Genomic DNA, 15,208 nt, shown 5'->3' on the forward strand with positions numbered 1-15,208 from the left:
AATGTGTAGCAGCTCTTGATACGCTCGAGTCGTCCTCAAAGCTTTTCTCTGAGTTGTTTTTTTACTGCACAAAGCGGCACACGTGGCCTTTCAGGAGGAAATGTACCTGAACAATAGTGTTTCCATATGTTGAGCGATCCACTGGGTGATTTCTGTTTAATCATTAACTCTTCCAGGGGGAATTTGAAGCAGTCACTTGCCCCTGAGTCAGCGGTGTTACAGGTGATGCAGGTTCTTTCCAAGGACAGAGGTCGAAGGCTCGCTTCGGTTTTGAAATTAAGAGGGATTTTTTTTTTTTTTTTGTCAAGGAAGGAAACTGGACAGAGTGACCAGCCGCTGACTCACGGGAAACCAGCTGATGACACATTTCAATCGCACGATTAACTGCTGGAATAAGTTTCTAACTTCACTACAACTACTTGAAAAAATGAAAGAGAAAACTACAATATATAACTAGCTTTTCTGGTTATGTATCAATGTTACGTCATTATACTACTATATTGAACCGTATAATTGCAGTAGCTACTCCTGCTACAACCCACACTAATATTGTTACTACAACTATTGCTGCTACAATTACGATCTTTATCATCTTGTGCCATCCACCGAGGCGCTCCACATGGTACTACAAGTGTACGCAGATACTTTTCATTTGAGCAAAACCAGGTCAACACAGGCCAATGTGACACGGGCAGAAAAGGCTCTTCAGTGCCACACCGCAGGTTTGTAAAGAGATGTGAGTGCATGAAGCCACACAGGAAGTCTAGAGCTCTGCAGCGCTCCCGTTCCCATAGACCTACTACTTCTGAATAACAAAACCAATACTTTCTCTTTCTATATGCAATACTTCAACACGGTTTCATTGTACTACTAACCACGGTTGTGCTAAATAATAGGGCAGCGAGTCGTTTTACTCCAAAACATTTTTTTTTTTATTGTCGAATGAAACAGTGGGGTTAATGTACAGCAAACAAAGATAACACCGGTCTTAGGATTTTCCCATCATGCTTTAGTCCTCTGCTGTTCAGTCCCGCTCTGCAAGGGCCATGAGGTGAGTGTCCACTTCAGATTCTGCCAGGATCCTGCACAGACGAGAGCAGCAGCAGCGCATTCAGAAGTGTGGAAAGAAGAGTTGTGGGTTGCATGTTCACGTTTTGGTGAGCGGCGGAAGTCATGGGGCTACGTACAGTACGAGACTAAAGCTCCTCTGTGCAGTGGGAATCAATGGTTTGACACATTTTAGGTCAAATCTGAGACTGTGGTACAGAGTTTCATTGGTGGTTCCAAAAGCTTTGCAACTTAAAAAGGTCCAGTCTTATTCAGTCCTAGTTTGAATCCAGTTTGATCAGTCAAGGTTGAGTCAGCATGTTCTCCTCAGTTTCACGTCTATACCAAGATACAACCACGCATTTACCTAAATTTGGGATCCTGTGTAGTGACCACTCCCACCTCCAGCTCCGAGGGCTTGAAGTCAATAGAAAGAACAGTCGAAAGACAAGAAATAGCAGTCTGAAAAACAAAACCAACCGTGTTATTTTCACTTCTGCATAAACCTGTAATTAATCATGGATAATGACATGAGGTGGAGTCGTTATCATACCTCCACAGTTTGTTCGAATGTCCAGTCAAGTTTCTTTTTGACTTTCTTTTCCAGGAAACTAGTGGCTTCTGTCTGCTTGACTCCGGCGGCCGTGGCCTTGAAGCCGCAGTAGTATCCTGCCGGGTCGCACTTGTACACCTGAGGGCCGAACTCTTCGTCAATGCCAATGACGATCATGCCTGCAGGGAGGAAGTTACAACAGTCAGAGAAGTCACTATTCTAGTCAATACTTACAGAGACTAGATGCAAGTTGGTCATTTTGTGCTCACTACTGCCGCCTCAGGTCTTATGCGTAACTACAGCTTCTATATTAAAGGAATAGGCCACCGTTTTTACATACCGAGATATGCTCTTACCTCACTTTAGCCGAGTTAATATATCCCCGTCTGGTCTTTGTCCGTGCGCTCACACATACGCAGCCTCTCCCACATGTCATATAGCTCCAAAAAAGCTCACGATAGAAGCTACCAAGCTCTTCCACGTGTTCCCTATTTAAATAAAGTTACGTGAAGTGTTTTCATGCGAAGTATATTTACACAGAAATGTAACATGTGGATTTTATAAGCAGATAAAAAGGGGGACTATATTGTGAGGCGTAATGATACGAGGAGTAAAACGTCCGCGCAGTAACTCCTAAAGGTTATTGACGGAAGTGAGCGGGGGAAGTCTTTAGGAGTTACTGCGCGGACGTTTTACTCCTCGTATCATTACGCCTCACAATATAGTACCCCTTTTTATTTGCTTATAAAATCGACATGTTACATTTCTGTGTAAATATACTTCGCATGAAAACACTTCACGTAACTTTATTTAAATAGGGAACACGTGGAAGAGCTTGGTAGCTTCTATCGTGAGCTTTTTTGGAGCTATATGACATGTGGGAGAGGCTCCGTTTGCCTGGCAGAGCGCACGGACAAAGACCAGACGGGGATATATTAACTCGACTAAAGTGAGGTAAGAACATATCTCAGTATGTAAAAACGGTGGCCTGTTCCTTTAAGCTCGTGCATAACGGCACTTCAGACCAAAGTAACTACTTTCTGAGTGACAGTGCAGGATTTTAGAGGCAGTTGTGGTGAACAGGTCTGAGCTCATTCTACACATTAGTACATGGAGGAACATGTAGGGGAGGAAAACACTTCATATAGTTCCTTTAATGTGTGTCATCACCACACTCAGTATGATTATACTACAATGCATTGCAAGTTTAGAAAAGTCAGTGGTTGGTTGCCTTCATTTTAAGTGTCAAATTTAAAAGGTACACTGCGCAACATTTTGGACTGTACTGTTGCGGCAAAACAAAGCATGTTCCTAATGACACAGAAAATGCTATTACTGCAGTGTGGAATAAAAGAATGGACTTGGATGAGAAACTAACCTGTTTACATCTCAAATTCTACTGACATTTGTCACATCTCCATGGAAACGAGCTGGAGACGTACCCACTCCCAGTAAAGTTTACAGTCATCCCTTAGGAGGGTTGAGCCTCATAAATGTTTGTTTGTACATGTATCGGGTATTTTTCAATGATGAAAATATCTGTCATAAAATAAATGCTTGTATTTCAATTTTATTTAAAGGGTAAAATTCTACACGGTGCGGCTTTAAGTCATTTAAAAAATAATAATAATAATACTGTATGCATGAATGTATTCTTTGTGACGCTTCAACCGTAAACTCACAGCAGCCAAGCGGTCTCATCTCAGCGTTCTGTGTGTAGACTTGAGAGATGTCAGCGATTCTCTTGCACAGCATGTCCACAGGGATCTCATAACCGTACTTGTATTGCCAATTAGCTGCTTCATACCGAGCTCGCTGGACTTGGGAGCGACTGTCGGCTGAAAGAAGGGAGACAGTCAAACCATTGATGATTAACAACAAACTGCTTTTTGTTCATAAAATGCCAAGAGCATCTGGATGCAGTCAATGGAGAGTCAAGTGATTAGTGGAGCTCCATTTCTCAATGACGTCAGCGCCACTTTTTCCCCCCACAACATATATTTACATTAATCTCAATAAAACACCTTTTGTACGCTAAGAATAGGGTTAGTTTAAGCTAGCGTCTTGCAGAGCGGGTTAGGGGTCCTGGAGCTCCACTGATCACGTGCCGCATCCAGACCCTTCTATAAAATGCAGGGAGGATTGACTTAAAAAGGGCCATTTTGCTGAAACAGTGCATTTTAAAATCGCTCTCCATAGTAACCTATATAACCAAACAATTATGCAGCTGCAACCTCTGCCACATAATACACTATACATCTACCAAACTGTAATTATTTACCTGTCATTCCAGACATTACACATCCAATATTATCCGTTATTCTGAAAAGATGAGTGACTGTGGCGGCGTCCAAAAGCTTGTCCTGTAAAGCAACAAACAAAAGGTTGGATTGAGTTTGGATTAAATAAAAAATAAATCACCTCCATGCACATGTTTTCATCCCTGTACCAAACACAAAGCTTGCTCCTACAAACATGCACACTGACGTTCATGACGGTAAACAGCAGTATAAGCAGCCAGCATTGGACACTTATATATATATATTAATAAATACATAACACAATGCTCTAGAGTACTCACCGGTACTTTCTTCTGTGTTACAACAACGGCGCAGTCCTTCCCTCTGACCGCGACGGATGTGAGTCCTCCCTGGTTTATGGCCTTGAAAGCATATTCTGTAACAATGAAGCTCATTACAAGATGCACACAGCAATTCAATTAAAATACATTAACGATACTGCTGCCAACTATAGTAAATAAGTTTGCCAAATAAAATGTGCCCATGTGTCAATTAATGAATAAATTCACAAAGTTAGACGAGTGTTTCAGTTCCATCTTCATTATTACAAATTAAACATATTGTTCTGCATCCACAATAACGATGCATATCTTGGGCAGAAGACAATTATACTAATAATGGAGTTACACAACACAATTCTAACGCCAGTTTCGATGATACTGCTTTAAACACACATGTTTAAGAATAAGCTAAATTGTAAACAATGTTTTTTGTTTTTTATTAAGCATCGCCCAATTCCCGTTATAATACAAACACACAAACACAATGAAAAAAACACAATAGATTCAATGTGTTTATTTACATGTACTCTTTAAACCAAAATTTAAAACAACAACTACGTTATTTTACACTCCCATAACACGTTGTATTGGTTTTCTTATGACATTTTCTGCAATGAATCAGCTTGGCTGCAAAGCTAACGATGCTAATGTGCTAACAGCTAAGGCATTTCCACAGCACTCGGAAGCTTTACTCTCATTTCGGTAATACATAGTAATGAAAACCCACTGCGCACAATAAATGTTACTAATGTTTCTTTACAAGTTTTACTTTCGTTTTGGTGGACAATAAATGAGCCAGTTCGCAAGACGCCAGGCTAACCCAACCATGACAGAGCATTTAGCATTCGTTAGCAAACAAGAGCGAGCCGGCTTTTGTCTGAACAAACACCGACACTCACCGACTTGGTAGAGTCTTCCTTCAGGGGAGAAGATGGTGATGTGTCGGTCGAAGCCAGCACTCGAGCCTCTGGACATTTTAAAAAGCTCAGTCTTCCAAAAAGTTCGTTCGAATGAATTTGCTGCAGATGATTTTACTTCATGGACAATATTTGCACCCGGAAGCAGAACATGACAGCACTTTACTTCTTCCGGTGCGAGAGGCCCGTTTCCATGGTGATCTTACACCTTGATAGAGCGTTAGAAATTGCCCCTTTTTAATGCAAAATCTTTTCTTTTTCTTTAATCTATTTTGATTACCCTAAATGACGAAGTAAGTTCATGCATCATTAGCTGTTAAATAAGAAATAAACCATAGCATTATGTGGATTGTACCTTGTACCCTGATAGGCCTGTACACTGTAAATTCGGATTAAGGTTGTAACATGAAATAAAGTGTTATGATTACTAGGAGACCTGAATTTTTCAGCATTTACTCTCTATTCCATGTAAAGAAGTACATTTTCAAGAGGAAATTATGATGAATTGCTTTTCCATTTTACAGCAACATGTTTCTGTTCCAATAACAGGGTTTTGCCAGTACTGACTAACTTTACATGATGCCAGTAATGATTATTTGTCGTCCTGTTGTGCTCATGCTCATTCTGAAGTGTCCATTATAAGATTCTGTCTCATTTATTAGGATTTGCCAGTTTTGAATAATATAGGCTTAGCATTGGCTTTACTTGCTTTTCTCTTTATCCAGTACATGGAAATCCGGTACAGAAATCTAACCACACTGATGAAGACCTTGAGGAGTGAGCTTTGACTGTGATTTACAAATATCCTCTTCCTCCTGCTGTGAGTCTGCAGAACCTGCTGCATGTACAGAGTCTGTGGAACCTCCTGAGACACTTCAGCTCCTCGTCTTCATCGGCTCAGTACAGACTAATCCACCTGTTTGGACTGATGTGAACGATAACTGCAGAAATACAGATTTTCTATCATTTATTTCACCAAAAAATGTAAGTGTTTTGAACTGTGTTAATGTTAAATAAATTGACTTCATAACTACACTTTGTTTTGCTTTATAACAACATTTATATCTTGTACTAAATTTGTAAAACTTCAGTAATGGGAATAACAAATAAACCATAAAGGGAACAGGAATATTCCAGTAACCATTACTAAGAATAGTAGTACAGGTTAAGGCCATATTTAAGAAACAAAAGTAATCAGTACTCGGAATTCCCAGTTGCCAGTACTAACATGTCTAGTAATCAGAACTTGCATCATAAGTAATGAACACTGTGAAAGCCGTCTTAATCACACTAGCCTTACTAGTGATCATAGCTTAACATTGAGTGTAATAATTATGCATCGGGTTTACAACTTATTCCAAGTAAGCGCAATGAGTTGGAATTTACAGTGTAATCAAATTATTGTGTGACCATGTAGGCCTACTTCTGCGGACTCTGGGATCATGTTGAGGACCCTACCGTTTTTACAAAGAACATTCATGAAAGTTTAGAGTGTTTCTGTCATTATAGGTGCATTATGTAACTTTTTATGTGAAAAAAAGTTGATATTTGTGCAGATTTGACCTTGTAGTGGCCCAGCGGCTGTGTGAGTGGTCAGCATGGCACCTTTACTTTCCATCACAGTGGCCTCTAGAACGCTCCAGGATCAATTGTTTTGTAGCTTGTTTGGTGAGAGGGTCTGTCAGCAGTGAAAACCCTCCAAACAAGTGATCCTGGAGCGTTCTAGAGACAACTGTGATGGAAAGTAAAGGTGCCATGCTGACCACTCACACAGCCGCTGGGTCACTACAAGGTCAAATACGCACAAATATCAACTTTTTTTTCCACATAAAAAGTTACATAATGCACCTTTAATGACAGAAACACGCTAAACTTTCATGAATGTTCTTTGTAAAAACGGTAGGGTCCTCAACATGATCCCAGAGTCCGCAGAAGTAGGCCTACATGGTCACAAAATCATTTGATTACAGGCCTATCAGGGTACAATCCACATAATGCTATGGTTTATTTCTTTCCAACAGCTAATGATGCATGAACTTACGTCGTCATTTAGGGTAATCAAAATAGTTTTGCAATATAAATATATAAAAAAAAAAAATTGCATAAAAAGTTGCATAATGCACCTCTAACTGCTGCACAAGTGCTGGATTGGAACCAGCTGCTATGGGCCTCAGGCAGGCTAGACTATTGCCTGCACAGCTGGACAATGGAAGGGAGCTGTGGTGGAGATGTGAGGCCTGTGTGAACATTTCAAACACTTTTTGGAGAATAATCTTTTTAAATAGGTTTATGAGGGCGCTTAACTGTGTGATTAAACATCTATGACAGTCAAATTGTTTTTGGCTTTACATGTTGTCTGGAAAAAAACAAAACTGAAGTGTATATAGCCCACTGGAAAGACTATGTTGTACAGCGATATGCAATAGACTAATAAAATGAAATAAAGGAGAAGGATATTCAATACATGTTTATCTTTACGACAGATCCGATTTCTCGTTTGTTAGTCTAAATGCTACCCTTTTATAACGTGACACAGCGTTTTTGACCCAGATCATGGCTCAGTTCCTTTTTCCTTGTACCAGAAAAACCCAGCTAATTTGTCAAGCGGGTTTTCCCTGCACAGGTAAGTAATAAAGCGTGCTGTTTCCTCATTATGCGGGCAATAATGACTCATGAGGCCTTGATCATGTGCATCTGCGGAGTCACGGGCGCAATTAAACCTGGGCGAGCGCACAACCAGAAATAGTCACACGATGTTATGTGGCGTGGATGAAGAGGGGGAAAAAAGTCCCATCCAAAAATTATGCAAACAATGCCATCATGATGCAAAAGTATGACCGTAGATCACACAGAACAGTCACAGTGCTTCCAGAACATATTAAAGAGGGGGTGTTCTGCTTTTTTCAGCCCCACAGCACCAGTCTATATCACACTACAATGATGACAAACCTTCTGTTGGTCTGTAAATGCAGTAAATTAGAATAACTGCCTTGTATAAAATGTCTCTCTCAAAATGGCTGTAGTGAATGTCTTGAAATAGGCCTCTGTCTCTTTAAGAACCTCTGACCCTTTCCTCTCCAGGAGGTGGGGGCGTTCCTAGGAGGACTCAGGCAAACCTATCCCTAAAATGGCTGCCATCAGAGTTTTTACAGATTACCATACCATACCAACTTTATTTATAAAGCACTTTAAAAACTGTACAGTTGGCCAAAGTGCCGCACACAGAAACAGATACAAATATTTACAGTAAAAAATATGAGGAAAAAAGTACAACAACAACAGCAGCAACATCAATTTGCGTTAAACGCCAGAGAAAAAAGGTGCGTTTTTAGGAGAGATTTAAAAACAGGAAGGGACTGGGCCGGTCTGATCTCTAATGGCAGCTGGTTCCACAGCCTCGGGCCAGCAACAGAGAAGGCCCGATCTCCCCCAAGTTTGCGCTTGGTTTTTGGGACAACCAGTTGCAGCTGATCCGCTGACCTGAGAGCACGAGAGGGGGCGAGGCCGTTCAGACTTTTAAAAGTAAAGAGAAGAATTTTGAAATCAACTGTAAATCTGACTGGGAGCCAATGGAGCGAAGCTAAAACCGGTGAGATATGGTCATGTTTCCGTGTCCGTGTTAAAAGCCGAGCTGCAGCGTTCTGAACGAGAGCGCCCCCTGGCTCACACCAGCATAAAGGCCGTTACAGTAATCCAACCTGGTCGTTACAAAGGCAGGTGTTACAGTCTCAAAATGCTGCCTTGATAAAATGGACTTCAATTTCGCCAGTTTTCTCAAGTGGAAAAAACTGGACTTAACGACTGCCTTGATTTGTTTCTCAAATTTGAGTTCGGGATCCACTCTTACACCCAAATTGGAAACAACCGGATTAATACATGAATGTGCCAAGGCAACACTTCAGGCATGTTTTTAATGAGGGAGTGACAGAATAACATGATGGAAAGCTTGAAAAAGTCGATTTTGCATAATACCTCCCCTTTAAAAGAGTTCCTGCAGCTATAACCACGAGACAACCATGCAGCATATGGTCCATACGTCCATACTGATGCACGTAAGATAATGATCATATATGAAGACACCACACTGCAAACAATGGGCCTCTAGTGTTAAACATCACGACTTACTTCATTAGTAGACAATGTTTGATTCTGGAACAGAGTGAGTCCCAGAATGGGGGATTGCAGGGGAAGCGCTAGAGATGAATCCAACTAATTTTGTAGTTGTCAGAAAGTTGTGAGTATTTATCACGCTGTATTTGCTCTAAAAAAATGCAGTATCAGCCATCTCTTAATAGATAGTGGTGATTGGTTCCAAGGGATACTACTATCGTTCTTGGTGTCTTACAAACTGGCTGTTGCGCTCATGTGTCGCTCTCGGTTGCATCATTTCTTCCAAATATTTGGTCAGAAGGAGAGAAACCAGTGTCTGACTTGAGAAATCAGTGGTTTAGTTTAGCAATCATTTATTCATCGGAAACCTTGAATAATATTGACTCACAAGACGAAACAATGACATTACCGAATAGCAGCACATCCTACACTACAAAAAGTACACTGCAAAAAGTAATTAACTAGACTAGTATAAACATCTCAATTTGAGCATAATAATCCAATTTTTTGTTGTTTTGTCTAGTTAAGAAGATCTTGGGCGTTTGTCCTGGATTATTTCACTTGTTCTGAGATGTTTCTGACTCGTTTCGATACATTTCGTCCTTATTTCAGCTCATTTTCTTTGCCAATGGGGAAAGAAAATTGTTCTTATCTCATTGGCAATATTATTTTCTTATTTCAAGTGAGATTTACTCTAGAACTGGTCTGAAATGTCCTCAAACAAGCAAAGGAAACTTGGTCCGATCAGGAAAAGTGTCTAAATGAGTGAAAACCGCTCAAAACAAGATACATTTCCTCAATTCCAGTCATTTAAGCCAATGCTTGATATTTACTTTTTGCAGTGTAAATATCAAGCATTGGCTTAAATGACTTGAATTGAGGAAATGTTTCTTGTTTTGAGCGGTTTTCACTCATTTAGACACTTTTCCTGATCGGACCAAGTTTACTTTGCTTGTTTGAGGACATTTCAGACCAGTTCTAGGGTAAATCTCGCTTGAAATAAGAAAGTAAAGTTGCCAATGAGATAAGACCGATTTTCTTTCCCCATTGGCAAAGAAAATTACCTGAAATAAGGACGAAATGTATCGAAACGAGTCAGAAACATCTCAGAACAAGTGAAATAATCTAGGACAAATGCCCAAGAACTTCTTAACTGGTCAAACCAGCTAAAATTTGGATTATTATGCTCAAATTGAGATGTTTATACTGATCTAGTTAAATACTTTTTGCAGTGTACGCTTTAAAAATAAAACTAGCAGGGTGTATCAGCAACAAAAATTCACCTTAAATACATTGAAGAGAATAATACAATCTACCTTATCAGATTACTGCTCTATTTCACACTACTTAGCATTGATTTTTTTAAACCCAGAGTGCAAAGCTCCCCCGCCCACACTGTACTGTCCTCCCCCTTTCCTGCCCTCCGCCTTCGCTCTTTTCTGTTTTAGCACGACCCATTCATAAAACACACACTAATCTGTAACAATCGAGACAAGAAAAGACCCCCACCCCCGCTCTAGTAAACCCTTTGTGTAGGAGTCGGCCTCAGAGTGTGGGGGGGGGATCTCCGCTCTGCGCTCAAAAAGCATTTTCACTTTGCAAAACCTTCACGCACCTGAATAATGTTTTCCAATCAGCGCAGTTTAGAAGTGAAGCAATAAAGGAAAGACCTTTCGCGCAGGCTCGTAAGAAAGCGTACGTGACTCATTTTGTTTTGCTCAATAATGCCTTTATTTTCCTCACTTGATTGTTTGGCAGATTTCGTTTTTGTGAGACGCATCAGCCCACAGCGTTTCAAAGAAGCGCTGTCGACTTCTAGGAACTCTTATCTGACCCGATGATGAGTCGATTAATCACCTCGGAGATACAGAGAAGGCTTTGTTTACGAGGCGTTCGAGGCCGTTCTGTTTAAATGATCGTCAGAGCAACACTGGCTCTTCTCTGGCTTCTTGATGGTTTAATTAGAATTTACATGCAACAAAAAATGTAATAAATGTCAGAGATAAAAGTCAGTTTTGTGTCGTCAGTGTAGATCTCTGGTTCAGTGGTGCTGACATGGGGGCCCCTAGAATGACAAAACACAACTCAAACAAGATAGCCAATGTACGCCAATGAATAAAACAGTTTAAATTAGGGCTGTTAAAGTGAGTTTATGATTAATAATCCTAATCTTGACCGAACACGTGTCCTTATGTCACAGCAACAACCTTGTGCAGAAAATCTTTCAGGATTGAAACACATTACAAACGATAAGAAGTTGGACTTTTCACATATATTTAGGAAAGTTAATTGCTTGTTTATTTAAATATAAGCTCATAAACACCAATAAACACTAAATACATGTTGGCCAACAATTGATGAATATAGGCCTAATGCAGTAATAACATTAAAGGAATAGGCCACCGTTTTTACATACTGAGATATGTTCTTACCTCACTTTAGACGTGTTAATATATCCCCGTCTGGTCTTTGTCCGTGCGCTCACACATACGCAGCCTCTCCCACATGTCACATAGCTCCAAAAAAGCTCACGATAGAAGCTACCAAGCTCTTCCACGTGTTCCCTATTTAAATAAAGTTACGTGAAGTGTTTTCATGCGAAGTATATTTACCCAGAAATGTAGCATGTCGATTTTATAAGCAGATAAAAAGGGGAACTATATTGTGAGGCGTAATGATACGAGGAGTAAAACGTCCGCGCAGTAACTCCTAAAGACTTCCCCCGCTCACTTCCGTCAATAACCTTTAGGAGTTACTGCGCAGACGTTGTGCTCCTCGTATCATTACGCCTCACAATATAGTCCCCCTTTTTATTTGCTTATAAAATCGACATGTTACATTTCGGTGTAAATATACTTCGCATGAAAACACTTCACGTAACTTTATTTAAATAGGGAACACGTGGAAGAGCTTGGTAGCTTCTATCGTGAGCTTTTTCAGAGCTATGTGACATGTGGGAGAGGCTGCGTATGTGTGAGCGCACGGACAAAGACCAGACGGGGATATATTAACACGTCTAAAGTGAGGTAAGAACATATCTCAGTATGTAAAAACGGTGGCCTATTCCTTTAAAGCAGAACTAAGTAGTTTGTTTGCCTTAATAAACCCTTTCCGTCGTCCCTCTGGAGGTAATACAAGTGTTTATGGGATGATTGGGGGGTCTTTCATCTCAAGAGCGAGCCGGCTTTTGTCTGAACAAACACCGACACTCACCGACTTGGTAGAGTCTTCCTTCAGGGGAGAAGATGGTGATGTGTCGGTCGAAGCCAGCACTCGAGCCTCTGGACATTTTAAAAAGCTCAGTCTTCCAAAAAGTTCGTTCGAATGAATTTGCTGCAGATGATTTTACTTCATGGACAATATTTGCACCCGGAAGCAGAACATGACAGCACTTTACTTCTTCCGGTGCGAGAGGCCCGTTTCCATGGTGATCTTACACCTTGATAGAGCGTTAGAAATTGCCCCTTTTTAATGCAAAATCTTTTCTTTTCCTTTTTTTAATCTATTTTAATTACCCTAAATGACGATGTAAGTTCATAGCATTATGTGGATTGTACCCTGATAGGCGACCATGCTGTAGGCCTACTTCTGCGGACTCTGGGATCATGTTGACGACCCTACTGTTTTTACAAAGAACATTCATGAAAGTTTAGCGTGTTTCTGTCATTAAAGGTACATTATGTAACTTTTTATTCGGAAAAAAAAAGTTGATATTTGTGCGTAGTTGACCTTGTAGTGGCCCAGCGGCTGTGTGAGTGGTCAGCATGGCACCTTTACAAGTGTTTATGGGATGATCGGGGGGTCTTTCATCTCCCCCTGGTGTGTCTGGCCGGAAAACCACAATTGCAACGTCGCTGCCACTGGGTCGGAGGCACCAATACACACTAATGGAATCACGAAGAAGAAGCTAACAGGCTAACGGGCAAAGCTAACTGCGGGCTAGCGCCACTTAAACAGTATTTACAGCCAAGTTTGAGTGAAAAAAATGATCTCCATTGTGTAACTGGATGAACAATATCCCTCTGTCCCTTTGTCTTTTCTGTCAGCGTAGAATTTACTCTCACAGACAATTATTAAGTAAAAAAGCGCAACATGCTACGATGGGGGTAAGAGTTACTTAGTACTGATTTAAAATGACATGTGATTAATTGTGATGGATGCATGAAAAATACCTACAATTTCCTTTGTTAAATTGCAGTATCGAAAGTGAAGTAAATCTACTGGATTTTCCCCATAAATTAATGTCGAATCAGCCTCTTAAGTTGAGAAAATAGCTTTGCCAATTCACACTGCAACTGTGTCCTTGAGCAAGACACACCGCCCTTTACCAGTGTGCAGTGATGCGAGTGAGAGGTTAGTGCACATGGCAACGCGCAAACACAAATGAACAAATTGCTCTTTTTTTTTTTTTTTATTATTTCAAATTAAAACCATACATGACAGGACAGGACAATTGACATCGACAAAGCAAAAAAAACAAAAACAAAAACACACACAAAACAGACACACACATACACACACATGCATGCACACCACATTCTATGAAATGTACATGGTCTTTTAACTTAATCAAGGAAATATAGAAGGCAAATGTTTAAAAGTAGATAATAATAAATATAACTAAACAATGCAAACTAAAATTATGATTAAATACATACATATTACAGTGAGGGAAAACATAAATAAAATGAAATAAAATGAAGAAAAAAAAGAAAAGAAAAAAAAGGAAGACTCATTTTGAAATATATTAAACCGGGGAAAGGGGGGAAACTTATAACTAGCAGTGACTAAGTAGTAGTTACGGTACAAACAGACAAAACAGAAAAATCATCAGATGCATTTCTAATGGAATGATTTGAATTTTATACAAAAAATAAAAATAACAAGATCACCTATCTCCACTCCATCAATCTGGACCACCGTTTTTCATGAAGGCTTTTTTCTTTTGCAGATATTACTGTACATCCCTCAACTTTGTAATAATACTCCATACATCGTAGAAAACTATATTTAAGGCAGCCTTGTTTTTTACTTTGAAAATAAATTTCTTACCTAAAAGAATGATTAGGTTGCTCTTTTTACATCTTGAACTGAGGACTCTCTGGTTGAGGGGCAGACATTCAACCTCACTCGCTTCCTGACAAACATCGTGAACATTTCTTTCAAACACCAAAGCCAGACGGGCTCTCAGACTAAATGTACAATAAAGCATATGTTTTTTCAATTTTACAATGAAATAATGTCACTAATTTCACATTGAGTATATGCGTCTGGCCCTGGGTGGAAAGTCTGTGCGAATGTGTTTATGCGGTGCGGTTAGTGCCTATATGACTTCCACAGATCCACACCAGCGCTCTGGCTCCGGGACACGGGCAGTTGATTATTGTCAGCTGGAAAAGTGAGCGCTCTCCTTTGATAGTCCTGCGGGCTATTGACTTTGCAGTTTTCTTTAACCAGAGTGAGAGGACAGGCCGCTGGTAGCACTTCATGATGATTATGCGTAACACAGATGTCGGTGCTGGTTTTTCTCAAATAAAGACTGAGGAAAATCTGTTTTTGACTTTTACTGGAGGTTTTTTTTCTCTCATGATTTAGATTGCAGCAAAGTCAGTGGGCTTTTTGGATCGGTACAGGAAAAGTTGAACCAAAAGGAGAGGCATGGAGCATATGTAATGATTAGAAATGATCTCAAATCAAATAGCTACATACTTTTACACTGCAAAAAGTAATTAACTAGATCAGTATAAACATCTCAATTTGAGCACAATAATCCAAATTTTAGTTGTTTTGACTAGTTAAGAAGTTCAAGGCATTTGTCCTGGATTATTTCACTTGTTCTGAGATGTTTCTGACTCGTTTCGATACATTTCGTCCTTATTTCAGGTCATTTTCTTTGCCAATGGGGAAAGAAAATTGGTCTTATCTCATTGGCAATTTTACTTTCTTATTTCAAGTGAGATTTACCCTAGAACTGGTCTGAAATGTCCTCAAACAAGCAAA

At 40.0% G+C, this 15,208-nt stretch overlaps 1 protein-coding gene across 1 annotated transcript; it reads right to left on the bottom strand.

The window, feature by feature from the left end:
- Window positions 1–912: 912 nt before the first annotated feature.
- On the bottom strand, window positions 913–5,252 carry LOC306974908 (proteasome subunit alpha type-6). Its single transcript, XM_079572313.1, has 7 exons — window positions 5,081–5,252; window positions 4,182–4,276; window positions 3,882–3,963; window positions 3,283–3,438; window positions 1,601–1,779; window positions 1,415–1,509; window positions 913–1,082 (listed from the first exon to the last, which is right to left on the bottom strand). The coding sequence occupies exons 1-7, from the start codon at window positions 5,154–5,156 to the stop codon at window positions 1,025–1,027; spliced, it is 741 nt and encodes a 246-aa protein (XP_079428439.1). The 5' UTR covers window positions 5,157–5,252; the 3' UTR covers window positions 913–1,024.
- Between the last annotated feature and the right edge of the window lie 9,956 nt (window positions 5,253–15,208).

The sequence above is a fragment of the Gobius niger genome (genome assembly GCF_951799975.1).
Source record: "Gobius niger genome assembly, chromosome: 15".
NCBI classification, from domain to species: domain Eukaryota; kingdom Metazoa; phylum Chordata; class Actinopteri; order Gobiiformes; family Gobiidae; genus Gobius; species Gobius niger.